Source organism: Lates calcarifer, linkage group LG16_LG22 (genome assembly GCF_001640805.2).
Source record: "Lates calcarifer isolate ASB-BC8 linkage group LG16_LG22, TLL_Latcal_v3, whole genome shotgun sequence".
Taxonomy (NCBI): Eukaryota; Metazoa; Chordata; class Actinopteri; family Centropomidae; genus Lates; species Lates calcarifer.
The window spans coordinates 11,437,616-11,455,147 of NC_066848.1; the positions used below are offsets into that span (position 1 = coordinate 11,437,616).

Here is a 17,532-nt window from a genome sequence, read left to right on the forward strand (position 1 = left end):
TTCTCACTCCAGTGTGTGTGTGTGTGTGTGTGTGTGTGTGTGTCATCTGTTGATGACCGCGCTTCTGTGGGGATTAATGGCCACATGACAACACTGGGCTGGCCGCCTAGTGAGCCTTTCATTTGGCTTCACTTGCAGAGGCGGTCTGTGCGCTGTCCAACAGTTTACTGAAGAGCCTGGAGGTTTCCAAACTTCAGTCCTGCGGATCTGTAAATGAAGTTCAAACCGGACAGACTGGGAGCTCACTCATGATGGCGCAGGATGTTACCAGTTTAACTGGAGAGGACTATTTTGAGGGGAAATCACCCCTTTGTTCAGATGCAGAGGCTTCAAGTCAGGGGGACAAAGAATATGATGACATTTTGGAGCTTAATCAGTTTGATGGACTGCCTTATTCCTCCTAGATTTTACAAACTACTGAAAGAAAGAAAAGAGCTGCCAGTGTGGAAAGCAAAATGTGAATTCATGGACACTTTGGCCAAAGGACAGTTTGTCATTGTCAGCGGCTCTGCTAAAACCGGGAGGAGTTCTCAAGTGAGTACTGTTGGCATTTGACACTTTAGATTTTACTAGCCATGGAAAATAATGCACATTTAATTCATGCAACAGCAGAAGTTTGAACTTTTTTTTTAAAAATTATTATTTAATTGTCTCACTTTTATTTTGAAACAGATTCCCCAGTGGTGTGCTGAATTCTGCCTGTCAGCCCAGTTCCAGCATGGCATGGTGGTTTGTACCCAGATTCACGCGCAGCAGGCCGTAGATCTCGCCTTGAGAGTGGCTGACGAGATGGACGTCAACATCGGGCACGAAGTTGGGTACAGCATCCCTTTGGAAACGTGCTGCACCAATGACACAGTCCTCCGGTAAGTTAAAGCAGCACTTCCTGCTTCCAAACACAAGTTTCTCTCACTCATTCTTGACCCCCCCCCCCACCCAAACAACAATGCATAGTCACGACACACACCCTTCCTTCTCTTATTCTCAAGAGAGAAGTGAACAAAAGGCTTGAGGTGGTGGGGGGTGAAGGGGTTTGCTCTTTTCAGGGGCTCCTCCACAGCTGCCGGACTCCCCCGCGTGCCCATATGTCACACTCCCTCATGTGGGTCTCTCATAAGTCAGCTGGGGGGAAAAAAGAAACTCAGCACATTGAGGGGAGGAAGACAAGATAAACAGGCAGCCGGCAAGTAGGAAAGGATCCACTCCCCAAACTAATTATCAGAGTAAATTACACTAATGGGGGCAAAGCTGAAGTGTAGACAAAGTGCCTTTCATTAAGATGCCATTCTGTGGTATGCTGAATGGATTTCCTGAATATACTGTTCCGCTGTTTCAGCCTGGAGGCTTACAATTAAAGAAACATGATGATTTATTTCAGGCTTTTATGAATTTGAATACAGTGTCTGTCAAGTGCCGCTGTGCGCGCTCCCTCTTAATGTCAAGCATCCTTTTATCACCCACCACAGGTACTGTACAGATGACATGCTGCTGAGAGAGATGATGTCAGACCCTTTGCTCGAGCGCTACGCCGTGGTAATCGTGGACCAGGCCCACCAGAGGACCGTGGCCACAGACATCCTCCAGGGTCTGCTGAAGGATGTGGCCCTGCAGAGGCTGGAGCTCCGCGTGATCCTCCTCACCGCCACAGCAGAGCCCGGCCCCAAGCAGCTGGCCCACTTTGCCGGGTCAGCTGTGGTGCCTCTGATTCACCTGGAGAGCCCCGGCGCTGGGGAGGCGGTGTACAGCAGCACAGGCGAAGGCTACTTCTGCTCCGCCCTCCGTCTGGTGCTGGAGATCCACCACTCTGAAGAAGAGGGAGATGTGGTTGTGTTTCTGGTGACAATGCAGGTAAAAAAAAAAAAAAAAGCAGCACCGCATGACACATGAAAACAGCACTCTGTGAACAAGTCTTCTCTGACTTTCTTCTTTAATCTCTCTTTACCAGGAGATAGATCTGGCCCACGACATCCTGTGTCGTGAGAGGTACAGTTTGCCTCGTGACCTGGGTGAGCTCCTGCCTGTTGCTGTGCACCCTGGCCAGCCTGGGACTCTACCAGACCTAGGGGAAGAGGAGACAAGCCGGACCCGCAGAGTGTTCCTCACATCCAGCCCAAACGAGGACTTCTTCTGGGCCATTAGCACAATAAACTTTGTCATTGATGCCGGGCTTGAGAAGAGATATGTAAGTTATATATCATATTGCTGCTACTATGGAGAGCCACCACAAGTGGGCATGTAAATTTTAGGGTCCACCCAGGATGTGGTTGAACAAGCTGGGCACACATTAGTTACACATTATGTTGTTATGTATTGTATTTTTCAATACAAGAATCATGTAGCAGTGTACAAAGAGAATGAATCAATTTGCAATGTTTTTGTTCAGCGTTTGTCTTTTTGAGCTTTTTTTTTTGCCATATTGAAAAGCAATGATTTGATCTTACTCTTAAATTTAATGCTTTTTTAAAGTTTGGTGTTTGAGGATCAATGGAAATGTTGAGACACATTCTATGCCATACCTGTCAATGTACAGTTCCTATATTTCAAGCTATAGGCTCTTTCCATTTTTGAAAATGTGTTACACTGTTACTGTAGGTTTGTGTGTATGTTTCGTTAAATGTCTCTATTAGTGGTGGAAGAACTATTCAGATACTGTACTTGAGTACCAAATAATACCACATCCAAAAGTTCTTGAGTAAAAGAACAGAAGTATTCTCAGGTAAATCTACTGAAAGTAAAAGTACTCATTATGAAGAAAAACTAGTACCTTTGACTGTTATATTATTATCATTATTATTTTTTAATGCTGATGCATTAATTTTTAAGTCACATTTTCATCTAGTTAGTTGAGGCAGACTTAATTTGATCTACATTATATACAGTTGGGCAGTTTTAATCTTAATAATAAGTATGCATTATGTTCATATAGTTTGTGTGTAAAATCTATATGTGCAGAAACTATTAACTGATATATAACTGTATATATAACATACTGTGATACTGTTGCAGGTTTACAACCCCAGGATCAGAACAAACTCGGCCATCATTCAGCCAATCAGCAAGGGTCAGGCCGAAGAGTCGCAAACAGCTGGCAGGTCCGACAGGTGAGAAGTTTGACTGTTACGAAACACTATTGATGTAAATCTCTGGCTGCAATCCTGTCTAAAAAGGATCTCTCTACCCTGCAGGCCGGTGTTTTTGTCTGTACCCAGAGGACAGACAGCTTCCTGCTGAGACACGACCTCACATCGTGGAGTCTGACATCACCTCCACTGTGCTCTTCTTGAAGAGGATGGAGATCGCTGGGCTGGGCCACTGCGACTTCATCGACAGGCCAGGTGAGATTTACATAATAAAATAAACAGAGAGAATATTTGCTGTGGCTGTTTGTACTGGCTAAGCACCTGTTGTTCCCCAACTTTCACGTCCTCGGTGATGATAATATGAATTTTGGGTTCAGTTGGTCTGTTCACTTTTGTTCCAATAGACAGGAACCTTTTTTTCATTGGAGGGCAGTGAGCCGTGCCTCAGCTGAACTGACAGCTCCTGTTCTGCGAGCATCCTTTTTAGAGCTGACCTGCTTCTGTGTGCTTTTGTTCCTCCGGATTTATTCACCCCCACTAACACAAACACACACACACACACACACACACACACACACACACACACACACACACTGACCCTCCCATTAGTTGATTAGAGCTCAGGCATGCTGGTGTGTGTGGGTGTAGACGATAATAGAGAGCCTCTAAGGAGGATTTTATTCTTTCCTCTCACTCTGTCTCTTTGACTTCGTGTCTCTCTTTCTTTCCCCATGATGATCATCCAAAAACATGTTGGTTGCAAAGACAGAACAGAAAATTGTTCTTTTTGTTTTGCATTGTGATGCATGGCAGATATTGGTCAGGATTATAAAATCCTAATCTGCTGCTGCCTTTTCACTGTGATCGTGCCCACTAGGGTGCCAGTATACTGTAGGGGGATTGTCCCAGTGGGTCACTGCTGTGGATTACAGTTTAACCAACATGAAAGGAGAAAAATAATCCTTGTCAGTTTTAGACAAATTTGTATTTGTATGTGATTAATAAACTCCCAATTTAAATGCTAGACAGTTGTAAAGATGTGTACTTGGTTCTCTGCTGGATTTGAATTCCAGTTTTCAGCCATCTTTAAACAAGGTCCAATTTTGTAGAACAAGGTATATTATCCAAAAATCTTTCCAACCCAGATCCTGGAGGCCTGATGCAGGCTTTAGGAGGAGCTGGACTACCTGGCAGCTCTGGATAATGACGGCAACCTGTCTGAGATGGGCATCATCATGTCCGAGTTCCCCGTAGAGCCCCAGATGGCTAAGACGCTGCTCGCCTCCTGCGAGTTCGACTGCGTCAGCGAGGTGGTCATCATCGCTGCCATGCTGACAGGTAACACATGCCAGTACATACATGCACGAAAGGGTTTTCTGTTGTATCTTATCAGGTGAGCAGTATATTCTGAACAACTTGTTTTCCTCATGGATTTTTTTTTTTTTTTTAAAGCACCAACCTGCTTCATGGTTCCCTCTGTGGACCTGAAGCCAGAGGCCACCCAGTGCCACATGAAGTTCCAGCACCCAGAGGGAGACCACTTCACCCTTATCAATATCTACAAGGCCTTTAAACAGTGCCAGCAGGATCCACGTGAGTTTTGAGAGTATCACCTACATGGATACACACAAACATGCGCACACAGAGATGCCATGGAGATCAGTGAATGAAGAAAAATCATTGTAAATTTTAGCAAAACAAGCTTATTGAAATTAAACAATTATATTCATGGGTAAATTTGATTATCACAACAGATTATACTGAAAATAGTAATGATACCTCATAATAATCTAGAAACTATGAAAATACTTACTTATGAAGATATTAAATACACTTTTTCAAAAAGTGTTTTTGGAGGGCATTTTACACAGATATTGTCCCATCCCTATGTCTTCATCACTGATTCTGCCCTCCTAAAATTCCCTCTCCTGCTCTGTCCTCTCTTCCCTTGTTAGACTGTAATGTGGAGAAGTGGTGTCAGGATCTGTACCTGAACCACGCCTCTCTGCTGATGGCTGACGCCCTTCGTACCGAGCTCACCGACACCCTGAAAAGGATCGAGCTGCCCATCTCGGTGCCCGCCTTCGGTTCCCGAAGCAACACTTTCAACATTAAGAGAGCCCTGCTGGCAGGTTTCTTCATGCAGGTCAGATAGCCTAACTTTATTATAGACTACCACTCAACAAAAACACAGTAGATTTATTAGATCAGCATCAGCAGCTTACATCATAACACACACAGTCTGTCTGACTGTTCCTGGCTGTGTTTTCCCTCAGGTGGCGCGGGATGTGGATGGATCAGGGAACTACTTCATTATGACCCATAAGCATGTGGCACAGATCCATCCTCTGTCTGGCTACGGAGCCAAGAGCCCCAAGCTGGGCCTGCCAGAATGGGTGCTGTTCCACGAGCACTCCTTCTCCGAGGACAACTGCCTCCGCACCGTCACCCACATAACGCCCGAGGAGTAAGTTACAGCCTTGTTAATATTTTGTCCACACAGGACTGACCCTATGCAGTCTTGCTGCTTCAAAAGAATCCAGCAGACCACCCTCAGATTGTTGCATTTGAAGAGGCTTCAAAGTAATCAACACCATTCCCTTTCCCCTTTTTGGACCAGATGTAAAGCCCCCAGTTCAGCAGAGACTAGTCATGCTGGTTGTGGAGGGGAGGTATCCTAATCCTGTTCTCTAGTATTTGCTGGTTAGAGAGGGGGGATTATGGATCGCACAGATGTCTGGGAATGTGGAGCTGCAGCTTAATGGAGGCAGAGAAAACCCTGCAGCTCTCTTTGTCATACTCTCTTAGTCTCCGCATCACAAAATATATGAATCAGTTTGTTGCAGCTCAAATAATGTGAGGAGCAGATAACTGTAAATCTTCTCTATAACAAAAAGTGGTGGTGTTTTTTTTTGTCTTCTCCCCCTACTAGGTTCATTCAGATGGCACCACAGTATTTCTTCTACAATCTGCCGGCAAGCGAGAGCAAAGACATCCTCCAGAACATTTTGAACCATGGAGCTTCTCATTACCAAGAGGAGAAACCTCCAGCATCGCAGGAAGAACCCCAAGAAGATCAGACCAGTGACCGCTGTGTCATACAGTGACTGACTGAGCCACTGGTGCCACTGGAGGTGATGAAACAACCAGTATTACCAGTAACCAGTAAGGACTTATTGCATTATACTGTCCAGAATCACATTGTCTGGGTAGTCATATAATTAATCTTATAAATTTATTAGTTTTTCTGGAGCTTAATCTGTTCCCCACATTCCTCTTTTTTCATTTTCTGTATTTTTCCTTGATAGTTGCACAGGGTTCTTTATAATTTATATTTGTTCTTAATCCTCCCACTCAGAACAACCTGGTTACTAAATTGCTAAGAATAATTTGCTCATACATAAAGTCACTCTTTTTATTTTATTCCAGTGAGGTTTAGAATTTATATTCACAGTCCCTGCTGAACTTTTTTAATGATGCGGCTCCACATCCTGCTCCTCCTTTTCACATCTTACCTTCAGTCATTGTCCAACGGCTCAGTCACCCGCAGCACCAAGGGGTCCAGCCTGATTAATGAGGTGCAGGGACAGTTTGGGTCCCCCTGCAGCTCCATCTGGTGTGGATACAGCTCAGTAACGGTGGGGTGACCCAGTTCACTGACATTGCATTAAAAACATCATGTTCCCTCTCTTCAGTGACTCGTGCAGCGAGAGCCAGTGCCAGGACTCGCAGGGTGCAGTGCAGCCTAACCCACTTAAAATCTTTCACTCTGAATTGTCCTTTTTGAGGCAAAGCAGCTTTTAAATGTAAGGATATATAAACCAAAATAATAGCCCATTATGTTAGATTATACTTTATATTTGTTATTCAAAGATGTGATTAAAATACTTCCTCTAAAAGTTAATCTGATGCGTCCTGTTACCCCAAGATTTTGTGATGCTTTAGCCGAAACATACGATATCCCAAAATTGACAGACCACCTACAGAAACGGCACATAAAATTTAAAAACCTTTTATTTTCATGTCACAGCAAACCATGCTGCTATAAACTCACATTTATACAGCAATAAGGACAAACTAGCCTCTTCAGTTTGCATTGGATGTTGCCAAACTATTGCACAATGTTTTATTGGAAAGCATATAACGCGTTTGAGTTTATTTCAACTCATCAGCCTTCAATCACACTTCATTCCATTTTTATTCACAGCAGTATTGGTATTACTGAATATCAAAAATACCAATCATATTAAAATGAATCATTGTTTTTATGAGCCTGTGTTCAATAATTTATCAGGTTTTAAGCCCCTCTGTGTAGAAGTTATGCGATTATACCATCTTTGTGACATTTTTCTTATGGCGTATGGTTTTATTTGTAGAAAAATTATACGATGTCTGGTACACGTAATAACAAATCCTACACAGAGGAGGCTTTACAAATGACCCATAACTGCTTAAGCGATAAGAAAATTAAATAATATCTTTTAAATTTACAACAAAAATGTACAATTCAAAACCTGTGATGCAAATGTTAGAAAAAGATGAATCTGTTTTAAAGGCGCAGGAGGTGAAATTTGCTTTGAAACTGTAATTCGAAGGAGGACAGTGTTGCCTGAGGATGTGCCTGTTGATAATGATGTTGTTAAGTCACTGCTCTCTGTCGCAGCATTTTTGAGAAGACAGCTGTCAAGTCTTTCCAAGAATGCAGCTTGGGTGTCTGACGAGGTGCAGAAAAAGGAGTCAGAGTCTTGAGGGTGTTCCTTGTCGTGGTCTACTTCATTATCATGATTGTGTGCCCGTGTTGTCACTTTCTGTTTGCGGGGTTAGCTGCTGCAGGAGCTCTATGTAGAGCCCGACACGGCTGAGGAGAGGCGCGTTCTTCTCAGCTCGCAGCAGCTTGGAGTACACATTCTTGTAGGTTATCAGCAGCTCCTCATCTTTATTGCTGTAGTAAGCACAAATGTCAGGAGTGAGCACTGTGAAATTTTAAAGGATATTATATGCACAGCTAGATATATAATGGTGGTTTTAGATTCTTGCTCACCTTGGTTTCCGTTTCATCGTCGTCATAAGTTTGATGAGCTGCAGCAGCAGGAAGGAGAAACTTGGCTCAAACACACCAATTAACTTCATCACTTCCTGGAGGTTCAATCCTGAGGTGGGACCGCTGGCCACATCAGGAGTCTCTGCTGATTTGCCAGGGTCCGGTTCACTCAGCTACAGCACGGCAAGTGAAAGGAAAAGATGTTGTAGGCGACAGTGTGCGATCAAGACAGGGCAACCAATCAGAGCTGTGTGTAAACAAATAAGCACGTCAGATGAGCACATCCCATCACCCACCTCTATCTGCTCCTCCTGCAGCTCTTTATGAATCAGCTGGAAGGCGTAGCGAGTTTCTGTCATGATCTCTAGAGCTCCGGTCAGACTCTTCAGCTTAGCCGCGCTGCTGTTCTGACCTGTTGAAACACAATGTGAAACATTAATTCAAGAGGCTGTGGACAGAAATGCTATCGTGTTCTCCCATTCAATCCACCTTTTATGTCAAAACTGAACATTACTGAGCACCTTTGGGAGAGGGTGGTGTTATTGAGACAAAAAGTTATATTATTAATCTTATTTTGCTAAGAAAAAGATTTATTTTTAAAGCTGCTGGGTTGGATCCCTTGAATTTTAATCAATTTAGAATGTTTATCAAACTTTACACTATATCCTTCCAGAATAAAGTAAACAGAAATTATGTTTAGTGCTTGCAAATGTGAGAGAGGTTAATTAAAGATGCTGGTCTGAAAAAAATCTGTATTTAATTAAAAAAGAATTATGTGTAAAACACTTAAATCTAATATATTTGCTTTTTATAATTACCTTTGTCATTACCTTAATTTGTATATTTAGAACAGAATCAAGCACTTCATTTTTTTATATCCTTAAATGTCTTGTTACCTATTTTGGTTGTTAGGCAGGATGACTATATGTTATGTTTATGTTATGTTTATAACTGTTTCAATGTGATTTTTAGTGTTTGTTCTGTGTTTGTTTTCCATTTTGTTTTTTATCTGATGTTTTTGTCAATAAAAAGGGAAAAAAAAAAAACCAAAAAAGCAGCATTTCTCACCTGCCATTGTAAACTCAGCAAAGGCCACCCTCTCCAGAAGCGTGCGGAGCAGCTCGCAGGGAGCATCTTTGAGGCTGAGGAATAAACAAACAGCCTTGCTGTAGTGAAGCTCTGCCAGGCTCCGATGCTGCTTCCTCAAGTGTTCATCCCCCACCTGTCGCACAATTAGAGCCAGAAACACAGGCATCCTTCAGTGTGTATTATACTGCGGTAAGTATGAAATACAGACATCCCATCACCAGTGATTCTATTCCAGTCAGTCTGTTCTTTTTCCTTACAGAAAATAACACATTTTTCTTTTGGCATAAACAAAAGAAAGTCTGTCAAAAAGGGTGAGCTAAGACAGGAATTATTAGTACAAAAAAGCAGATAGAAAATTCAGAAGAAAGAAAAAAGATGTTACATATTTGTAGAATTTTGATTTCCCACCTGGTTGCGGAAGCAGCTGTGGTACATAGAGGCCAGACGGTGGTGGATGGTGGCAGCTCTGTACTGGTAGAGCGGCTGACGAGCCGACTCAGTCTGGAGGTCACAGTACTTGAGAGATTTCAACATTGCCTCAGTCACCTCACGCTCAATCTGGGGAAACCCACACAGAAATTTTGAGGACTTTTTGAGGACATAAAAGTCGCCACAAAACGTGGAATGCAGAACTATCAAAATAAGTTTAAGAGTTCAATGTTTCACTTCATTTAGAATAGTTCACTGTGTTCAAATGTACCTGCTCCTGGGCCTTCCTGGACAGAGGGGCGTAGTCCTGCAGAAGTGTAGCCAAGGTGAAATAAGTAGTGGACAGCTCCCAGTTTACGCTGTCCCACACTGCTGCGTGGTTCTCTCGGCTTGCCAGTGACTTCATAGCCCGCAAGTAGTAGTCTATGGCCTGGGTTGAAATGATATAAAAAGGGTTGAGATGTAGTGAGATGAAAAAAAGACAAAGATCAACAACACTGCAAAAGTAAAAATATTTTTCCCTTGCTTCAATGCAGACTTTAACCCTTAAAGGGTTTGACGATGGCACCTTGTTGTAGTAGAGAGCCTCCTCAGGAGAGAACTCTCCTCTGGTCTGGTCGGCAGACATGGCACAGTGGGCCTGAGCGCAGATTCTCATCAGCCTGCCGGTGTTACACAGCAGCAAGGCTGTGTTGGTGCTGTCCCCGATGGCTTCAAAATCCTTCATCCCTTTTTCAAAGAAGGCAAAACTTTTTTTCCACATCTCCTGCTCTGCTACAGACACTGACTTCTTTACTGGAGGGGGAAGAGGAAGAAGCTAAGTCAGACAGGGCAACATGGACAGAGACACGGTCACTGGTATTCTGTAAAATGTGTAACAATGTGTAGAAATCTGGTCACTAAAGTTGTTAGGAGTTGCAGCTGCTACCCAGCATACCTTCCTCCTCGGTCTGCATGGCTGCAGACTGGTTCATATAGTACACTCCCATCTCGTTGCGGATGTTTCCCAGCCGCTTGAGCACCTGAGCCAGCTGATCTGAGGCGTGATCTTTCAAAGCCTCAGAGACGAGCAGTTCATATGCTGCCTCGTAGCACTTACTGCTGACAAACAGCTGGTACTCTGGGTCCATGGCCAGGTCTGTTGCCATGTTGAAGGCTAGTGGGTTGAGAGTAAAGGAGTGACAAATTGACTCATCAATAATTGAGCACAACAACTTGAAAAGACAAGAAATAGTGGGACATTTTTGGCTAAATAATGGTGGAGCTGAAATGGATAGCTGGCCATTGTGAGCTTTAGGATTTGTATGGGTATCTGTCTTTAGTGACTGACCCTGGCAGCTGCTCTCTCTGTGCAGGCTGTGCAGGATCTCCTGGTCCTCTTTGGTCTGGTAGCTGTATTCCTCCAGGTAAGCCGCTCTGTTGCTAGCATTCTGGGCCAACATGAGTTGGATGTCCCCACACAGAGAAAGGCACTGGCTGTGAAAGTGCAGCACCTGTGGGTGCAGTGTTCCACTCACTGAGCAATAGGCATCTGGAGGAAACAGTGGAAGAAGAGGGGGAAGGGGAAAGAGAAATAAATGTTTAGTTATTATTTTGCTTCACAAAAGAAGTAACTACCATGACTGGAGTCAATGTTTCTGTTGAGTTAAATAACCTTACCATAGCACTGCAGGGATAGCTTGATGTAGCGTAAGGCTCGCCCATACTTCAGCAGGTTAGTGGCTGCATCAGACAGGACGTAGTAGGCCTTGGAGGCTTTGAGGAAGAGCTGCAACTTCATATGATGCTGCCATGAGCCGGGGATCATCCCTGAGCGTGTTGGGTGCTTCTGGTCTGCCTGCAACGGCCCAGCTGGTGACACAAACACATGTTGAAAGTTACTCAAAGTGACTCTGAGTCATAGTGTACGCCATAACACTTAATTATTTCCTGTTGTACTGTGTAGTATTATAATCAGTTATCCTTTGAAATAAGGGATGACGACTAACCTCTTTCAAGAAGAAGAGAAAGGCCTTTTTCAGCTGTGCAGGCTCCAATAGCATTTCTGTCTTCATATTTGAGAGGAATGGGTGTGTTAGGGTCTGCAGCCGGGAGGTCGCTCTCCTTCTTAATGCTGCCATCCACTGCCTTCAGGCCCTGTGTAGTGTATTAAAGCAATTACTAACTGGTAAATGACAAATTTCATGAGATAGATCACTATATGTACACTGAACACAAACATCCTGCTGAGACTCGCCTTTAGTACGTAGCTCAGGACGTGTCTGCATCTCTCCTCCTTGTCTTGAGAAACAGGGAAAGCACAACTTGGCTGCAGAGATTAAAAAAGGAAAGGTTATCTCTTTTTTATCATTTTACACACAACATATTTATCTGTATACTCTACTCTCTCCCCTTAGATCTGTACAGGGGAGAGGCACTCACTCTGATCTGGTGAGTGGATTTGTATTTCTCCGGGACAGACAGTTCCCCCACAGAGCGGATCACAGCCACGGCTTTACTATCATCCTGTGGGCTGGAGCAGTTACTGTAGGAGCTGCTCTCATCGCTGTCCTCCGTCAGCTCCTCTTCCTGCCCCCCCACCTCCTCCTCATCATCATCTACCTCCCTGTCTTCATCGCTGTAGCTGTCCTCTGAGCCACCGGCCCGGAGCGACTCCCCTCCATCTTCTTCAGGGGGCTCGTCGAGCTGGAACAGCTCTGACAGCATGTAGTGGGCTGAGGCAATGATCTGAACAGACAGGAGATAGAAGGGATCAGGGCTCAAGTCAGGTTCAATCAAATCTAAACTGTGGAATTTTCAGATTTGGTGGAGTGATTTCATTTTTTACTTTCTCTGCCATCTAAAAATATACTATATTATGATCAAAGACTGAACTAAATTAGGACATATGATGTTTGGTATTTAAAGAAGGATTCTATCATTTTATCTAGCAGCTCATTGTTTAAATGAAGAGCCTGGGTTAAAATCCAGTCCAGCACTTCTGTTGCACATCATCTCCTCTTCCTCCAAGTCCTCCCTATCTCTATCTAATAGTAACTTAAAGTTTCCTCTTACCTGGGGATGCCTCTCCTGATCCAGAAGTTTGACGCAGTTTAAGAGCAGAGTTCTGATTGTGCCATAGTGCTTTCTGTTTTGCCTCGCTTTCAGCATCAAGTTGCTGGCCACTCTGCGCCACAAAATAGAAAATAAGAGTCTGATTTAAGCATAATTCTCTTGCAAATGATATTTTATATAAAACAGGTAGAGTTGAAATTGGCAAAATTTGACTCTCTTGCAATCCTGAAGCACAAAGAACTAGCTATTGTGAGTCTCAGTCCCAGACACTTACTTGTACAGTAAGACAGCCACAGGAAGAGTGAAGGGATTCTGACATTTCTCTTCTTCAGCTTCCTCACACAGAGTAGTGAGATCATAAAGCTTCACAATGTCACTCCCGCTAGCTGTGGATTCGAGAAGTAAAATTAGAAAACATAAAGGATAGACAGGCACTTAGTGTAAAGCCTTACAAATTCCTGTTCGCTTGTCTCCCACCTTTGAAAAGCCAGTAGGTGTGACCCTCTTTGGTGCAGTTGGACTTGAGGAAGGAGAGGATATTCTGAGCAATGTCTTTCACCACCCTTGTGGAGAAAGTCGAGTTCTCCAGATGAGGGATGTCCTCTGTCTTTATCATCTCATATTTCTGCAGGGAAACCCACAAAGGCAAAACCAATGAAGTCAGTCATATTAAAATCAGTGATATTAAAACAATTCGAATTTCATTACAAATGACAGATTAACCTATGAAAATGAATTATGGCAATAATCAAACGGACAATAACAATAGTGGACAAAAGCCAGCAGCAATTTACCTGAACAATGCCATTAACATGAAAGCACATGACCAGTTCTGGGACATTGCACATCAGATTGTCGAGCCAGTAGTCAATACCTGTCAGAATGTTGATTGGTTTATTGTTGTCCCTGAAAAACACAAAGAGAGAGAGAGAGAGAGAATAAGAGATCACGCAGGCGAGAATAATGGAGTTAAACTGCTGTAGAATTCTGATGAGGCTACAGCATCCAAAATTATCTTTCCAGTTCACCTCCTGAAGTCAGTCAAAGTAAATTAAAAACCTGATCTTCCAACAATTTCTACCATCTATCTCTGTGAATAGACATACTGTACTTTCACCATACCCATTTTCCAGCCATTTTCTGTGGAGATTAGCAGTATCTTGTTGACAAACACATGTAAATATAAAATACTAATACTATAAAATACTAGGATTATAATATAATTTAATTAGCATTAACAAATGGATTTGAATTCCAACCTGAGTCTCAGACTGACGGCAGGATAGCGACCACCTCCAAAAATAGGCATGTTGGATCCGACCAACATGTGGATGTCCTCGAACGTCCACATGATGTTTCGCACAAAGTCATTTCTTAAACCCTGTCAAACAAATTATACTGTATATTAGACATAAGCGACCAACTGTAGTCATATACCATTAAAGAAGCGTGAAAAGTTGTATTACCTGACTGTTCTCCCCTTCGTTGAACAGGGTAGGGAGGTTTTGCTCTTTGGGTACAGACGTCACTTGGCCTAAAGCAAACTTGCTGTCCACAGAAACACTTTCCTGCATATGTTATAATAGCAATAATGTCAGCACAAGCAGTGAAAACCAAAGCTCTCACACATGTAAACTTAGTCACCCAAGAGACTACTAGATAGATTTAACACATTTTACAAATTTCATAGATACTTTAGGAGATTTTGTTAATGATTCTTTATAAATTTTACTAATATTTGAGTGATTTTTTGGTACCTCCTTGGGAGCATCTGATTCCTCTGCATCAGACTGTGTGCTGGTGAAGGTGGTGGGCCATGAAGAGCTGTACTCCTCTGCCCCATTCTCCTCTTCCCCCTCATTAAGGTTGTCTGGCACAGGCTCTGCAGCCCCATCACCATTTATACTGCAGGATACACAGGGATGAAGCCAAAGTGGTGACAGAAGAATGCTAAGAAAGATGCACCTCACAATGAAGTGTAACCTAACTCCCATGGTGAACCCTACATGCTCTTTTCCATAATTTGAGTAACGCCAATTAACTCACCTGTAGTAGAGGAACTTTGACAGGATTGCTTTCTGATACCAGTGCTCTTTACTCTTCTTTTTCCTCTGCCATTTTTGATCAATTAGCCGCTGGTAAAATTCTTTTAGCCACGTCCAATCTCCTGTCTACAAAACACACAGGGAAAAAACAATCACTTAAACCACTTGCTGTCATCAAGAAATTTTGAAAACAGGGCACAACAATTCTTGTAAAGAAACAGGGACTATGTTTGATTTGTAAAAATAAAATCTCTGCTGTACCTGAGAAGACCTCATGAAGAGCTCTTGAATGTCCAGCTCATCCAAAAGCAGGGTCCTTCCTACTCGGTGAACAGCCATACTGACGTGGGACTTGCTGTAGGGAATTTTCAGAAGCTTCTTGATGTTCTGGATTTGACAGAAAACAATGTTAACACCAGCCCCATATCCATGTTTCAGAAACACAGAAAGAAATGTTAGCTTTGCAACAGCTCCACAAACCTCTGAGTCTGACACCACATCAACATCATCCCCAATGCAATCAATGAAGTCATAGGCCATCCCAAAACTACAAAAGAAGAAAGGGAACTTAATCACAACAGTGTTTGCAAATGGTGAAATAAGGTCAGGCTGATTAATGATTTACCAGTAGTATCAGTATCCATGGTTTACCCAATGACAGCCACAATATTAATCCAGTTCATTGAGGATTATAGCATTTCATTGTATACATATCTAATTCCATTTCACATACACTTATGTAACATCAGTGAAAAAAGGCAGAGTGCATGGAGTCCATTACACACTGTGGCAAATACCAATAGTACTAATAGTACTAATTAGTCTTCATGACGGCGTTCAGACCAACAACAAGAGCCATCTGCCCTGCAGAGTTCCACAATTAAGCCAAGCACAGAGCATGACGTTTTCAGCCTCTAAAACAAACTCTGACTTGCTCTCAACAGGTGATCGTCAACAGTAAATTACATCTTATAATGCCTGCCTTATGGAAATAAAAAGGACAAAATATTATAGTAAGAAACATCTCCCAGTATATTGCACTGTACCTGGAAAAAGGTTTGCTCTTGCTGCTGGACCCTAATATAGTGGTGCCTGCGCTGCCCAGCTGGGGGTTTTCTCTCAACCAGTTGGCAGGAGGAAGCTTCAGGTCTGTCTTCTCCTGCAGCAAGGCATAGCTGGTAGGAGGTGGGGCGGCAGAGTACTTGACCACAGCACGGCTTTTAATTTCAGTGCTGCCTGAGCATGCTGCTGAGTCCTACAAAATAAAAATAAAAAAGAAGCATCATATCATAAGTTATTAAGGATGTATTTAAGGTTTTCCAAATGATGCAAGACATCGCTCATGGTTTCCAAATCTGATAACTCTACCGAAGGCTTGATTACCAACCAGGAATAGCAGACAACTGCTCACTACATATAACATATTACTACATATAACTTCTGTTTACACAGTTTATTTAATAATCAGTTGATTGTTTTGTTTATGAAATGTCTGGAACCACTGAATTTTTGACATTCCTGCTGATGTTTTCAAATAATTGCTCAGATACAGTTGTTACCAATTAATTTTCTCCATCAGTTCATCATCTGGTCATTTCAGCTCTTGAGCACTTGCTGATTTCTGGGAGTGTGGAAATAAATGACCAAACTGCCACGAATAGTGCTGGTCAAAAGGGACCCAGCGAAGGGATTTTTGTCCAGGGTCCCGAAGGAGATTAATGCAGCCCTGCTCCTACATGAGGGTTTGAACGGTAAACAGCTACTTTGAGCGCTGTGAATGACTGCAGGTGACAATGTCTTTATAGCATATAAACAACTGCAGCTAGCTGGTGTTAGCTTTAATTGCAGATAAAGTATAAACCGTGTTTATAATCTTGCTCTGTGCTCAATCTGGATACTTACATGTTTGCTGTTTTCACCTGTGCAGGCAGGGCCACTAATTTCTTCCTTTGCATTATCCAAGGGGATCCCAGGCTCTCCGTCTCCAGCTGATACGCTCATACTGGACACACGACCGTCAATCCAGCAAACATTGGCGGTTTCTTAACAACAAGACAACCTATCCATGGCTTGATGAACTCATGGACGATATGTACATTAGCCAGATAACGGCAGAGATAGGTCAATTATATCGATAAAGTTAGTGATGCTACGCTAGCTTGAGATGCTAGCTCCTCCAGAGAGCAACGCTTCCTTGTGTAGCTGTAAAAAAGAAAGCGTGGTTATACAACACTGTCATTAAATTAAAGCTAAACGAGATTCACATGAGAGGCCGTTGTTGCTCTGTTAACCTCAGTAATGTTTAGCCCTTATTTAATTAGTTGAATAACCCTACAGCTTCTCTCTCCATCCGGCTGTTGTTGCCAGAGCACACGTTATTGCGAGCAACGAGCAAACAACTTCCTGTTCAACTCCAAAGTCGTCCTCTCGCTTATGTCAATCATCGATATTACTCCACATTTAAGAAAAATATACAAATGATAGCTTGTAATAATTTGTAACATGGAATACTTGCGTATATCACAGAAAATATTTCAGCTACAGCGACTTTTTGAGAAAATGTATGAACCGGAAGTACTTTCAGAGTTGGCAGGTCCTCTTTCTAGAAAAGTTGAGCACTTTCTGTTATGTTGTATTTTATTTTGAAATTTCCTGACAGATTGTTAATGACAAAGCAGAACCATTACCCAATTCTCAAATGAGTAATGTTACAAGTTGACCCTTATTTCTAAACAACTGGCTAAAATAGCCCACCTGTCAGCTGCAAAAGTACGGCTGGTTAATAAATCAATAA

At 42.7% G+C, this 17,532-nt stretch overlaps 2 protein-coding genes across 3 annotated transcripts; one reads left to right on the forward strand and one right to left on the reverse strand.

Moving 5' to 3' along the window:
• The first annotated feature begins 84 nt into the window (after nucleotides 1-84).
• Nucleotides 85-7,352, forward strand: dhx32b (DEAH (Asp-Glu-Ala-His) box polypeptide 32b). Its single transcript, XM_051076577.1, is given in 15 exon segments — nucleotides 85-151; nucleotides 154-401; nucleotides 403-534; nucleotides 673-866; nucleotides 1,467-1,848; nucleotides 1,946-2,182; nucleotides 3,007-3,072; nucleotides 3,074-3,101; nucleotides 3,186-3,335; nucleotides 4,226-4,251; nucleotides 4,253-4,418; nucleotides 4,533-4,673; nucleotides 5,036-5,226; nucleotides 5,357-5,547; nucleotides 6,013-7,352. Coding segments are annotated over 15 exon segments (2,394 nt in total). The 3' UTR covers nucleotides 6,188-7,352.
• On the reverse strand, nucleotides 7,077-17,317 carry edrf1 (erythroid differentiation regulatory factor 1). 2 transcript variants are annotated; one of them, XM_018696879.2, is made up of 25 exons: nucleotides 16,641-17,317; nucleotides 15,785-15,993; nucleotides 15,219-15,285; nucleotides 15,000-15,125; nucleotides 14,740-14,864; nucleotides 14,451-14,598; nucleotides 14,160-14,261; nucleotides 13,953-14,074; nucleotides 13,488-13,599; nucleotides 13,171-13,318; nucleotides 12,968-13,079; nucleotides 12,694-12,805; nucleotides 12,061-12,366; nucleotides 11,876-11,947; nucleotides 11,628-11,775; nucleotides 11,299-11,490; nucleotides 10,970-11,170; nucleotides 10,739-10,795; nucleotides 10,208-10,434; nucleotides 9,911-10,069; nucleotides 9,619-9,768; nucleotides 9,190-9,343; nucleotides 8,418-8,533; nucleotides 8,122-8,294; nucleotides 7,077-8,022 (listed from the first exon to the last, which is right to left on the reverse strand). In XM_018696879.2, exons 1-25 carry the CDS (start codon nucleotides 16,737-16,739, stop codon nucleotides 7,860-7,862), a joined length of 3,600 nt encoding a protein of 1,199 aa, XP_018552395.1. In that variant the 5' UTR covers nucleotides 16,740-17,317; the 3' UTR covers nucleotides 7,077-7,859. The 2 variants fall into 2 exon arrangements, with proteins under 2 accessions (XP_018552395.1, XP_018552394.1); XM_018696878.2 differs by having other exon boundaries at nucleotides 10,577-10,795; nucleotides 16,641-17,316.
• Nucleotides 17,318-17,532: the final 215 nt, after the last annotated feature.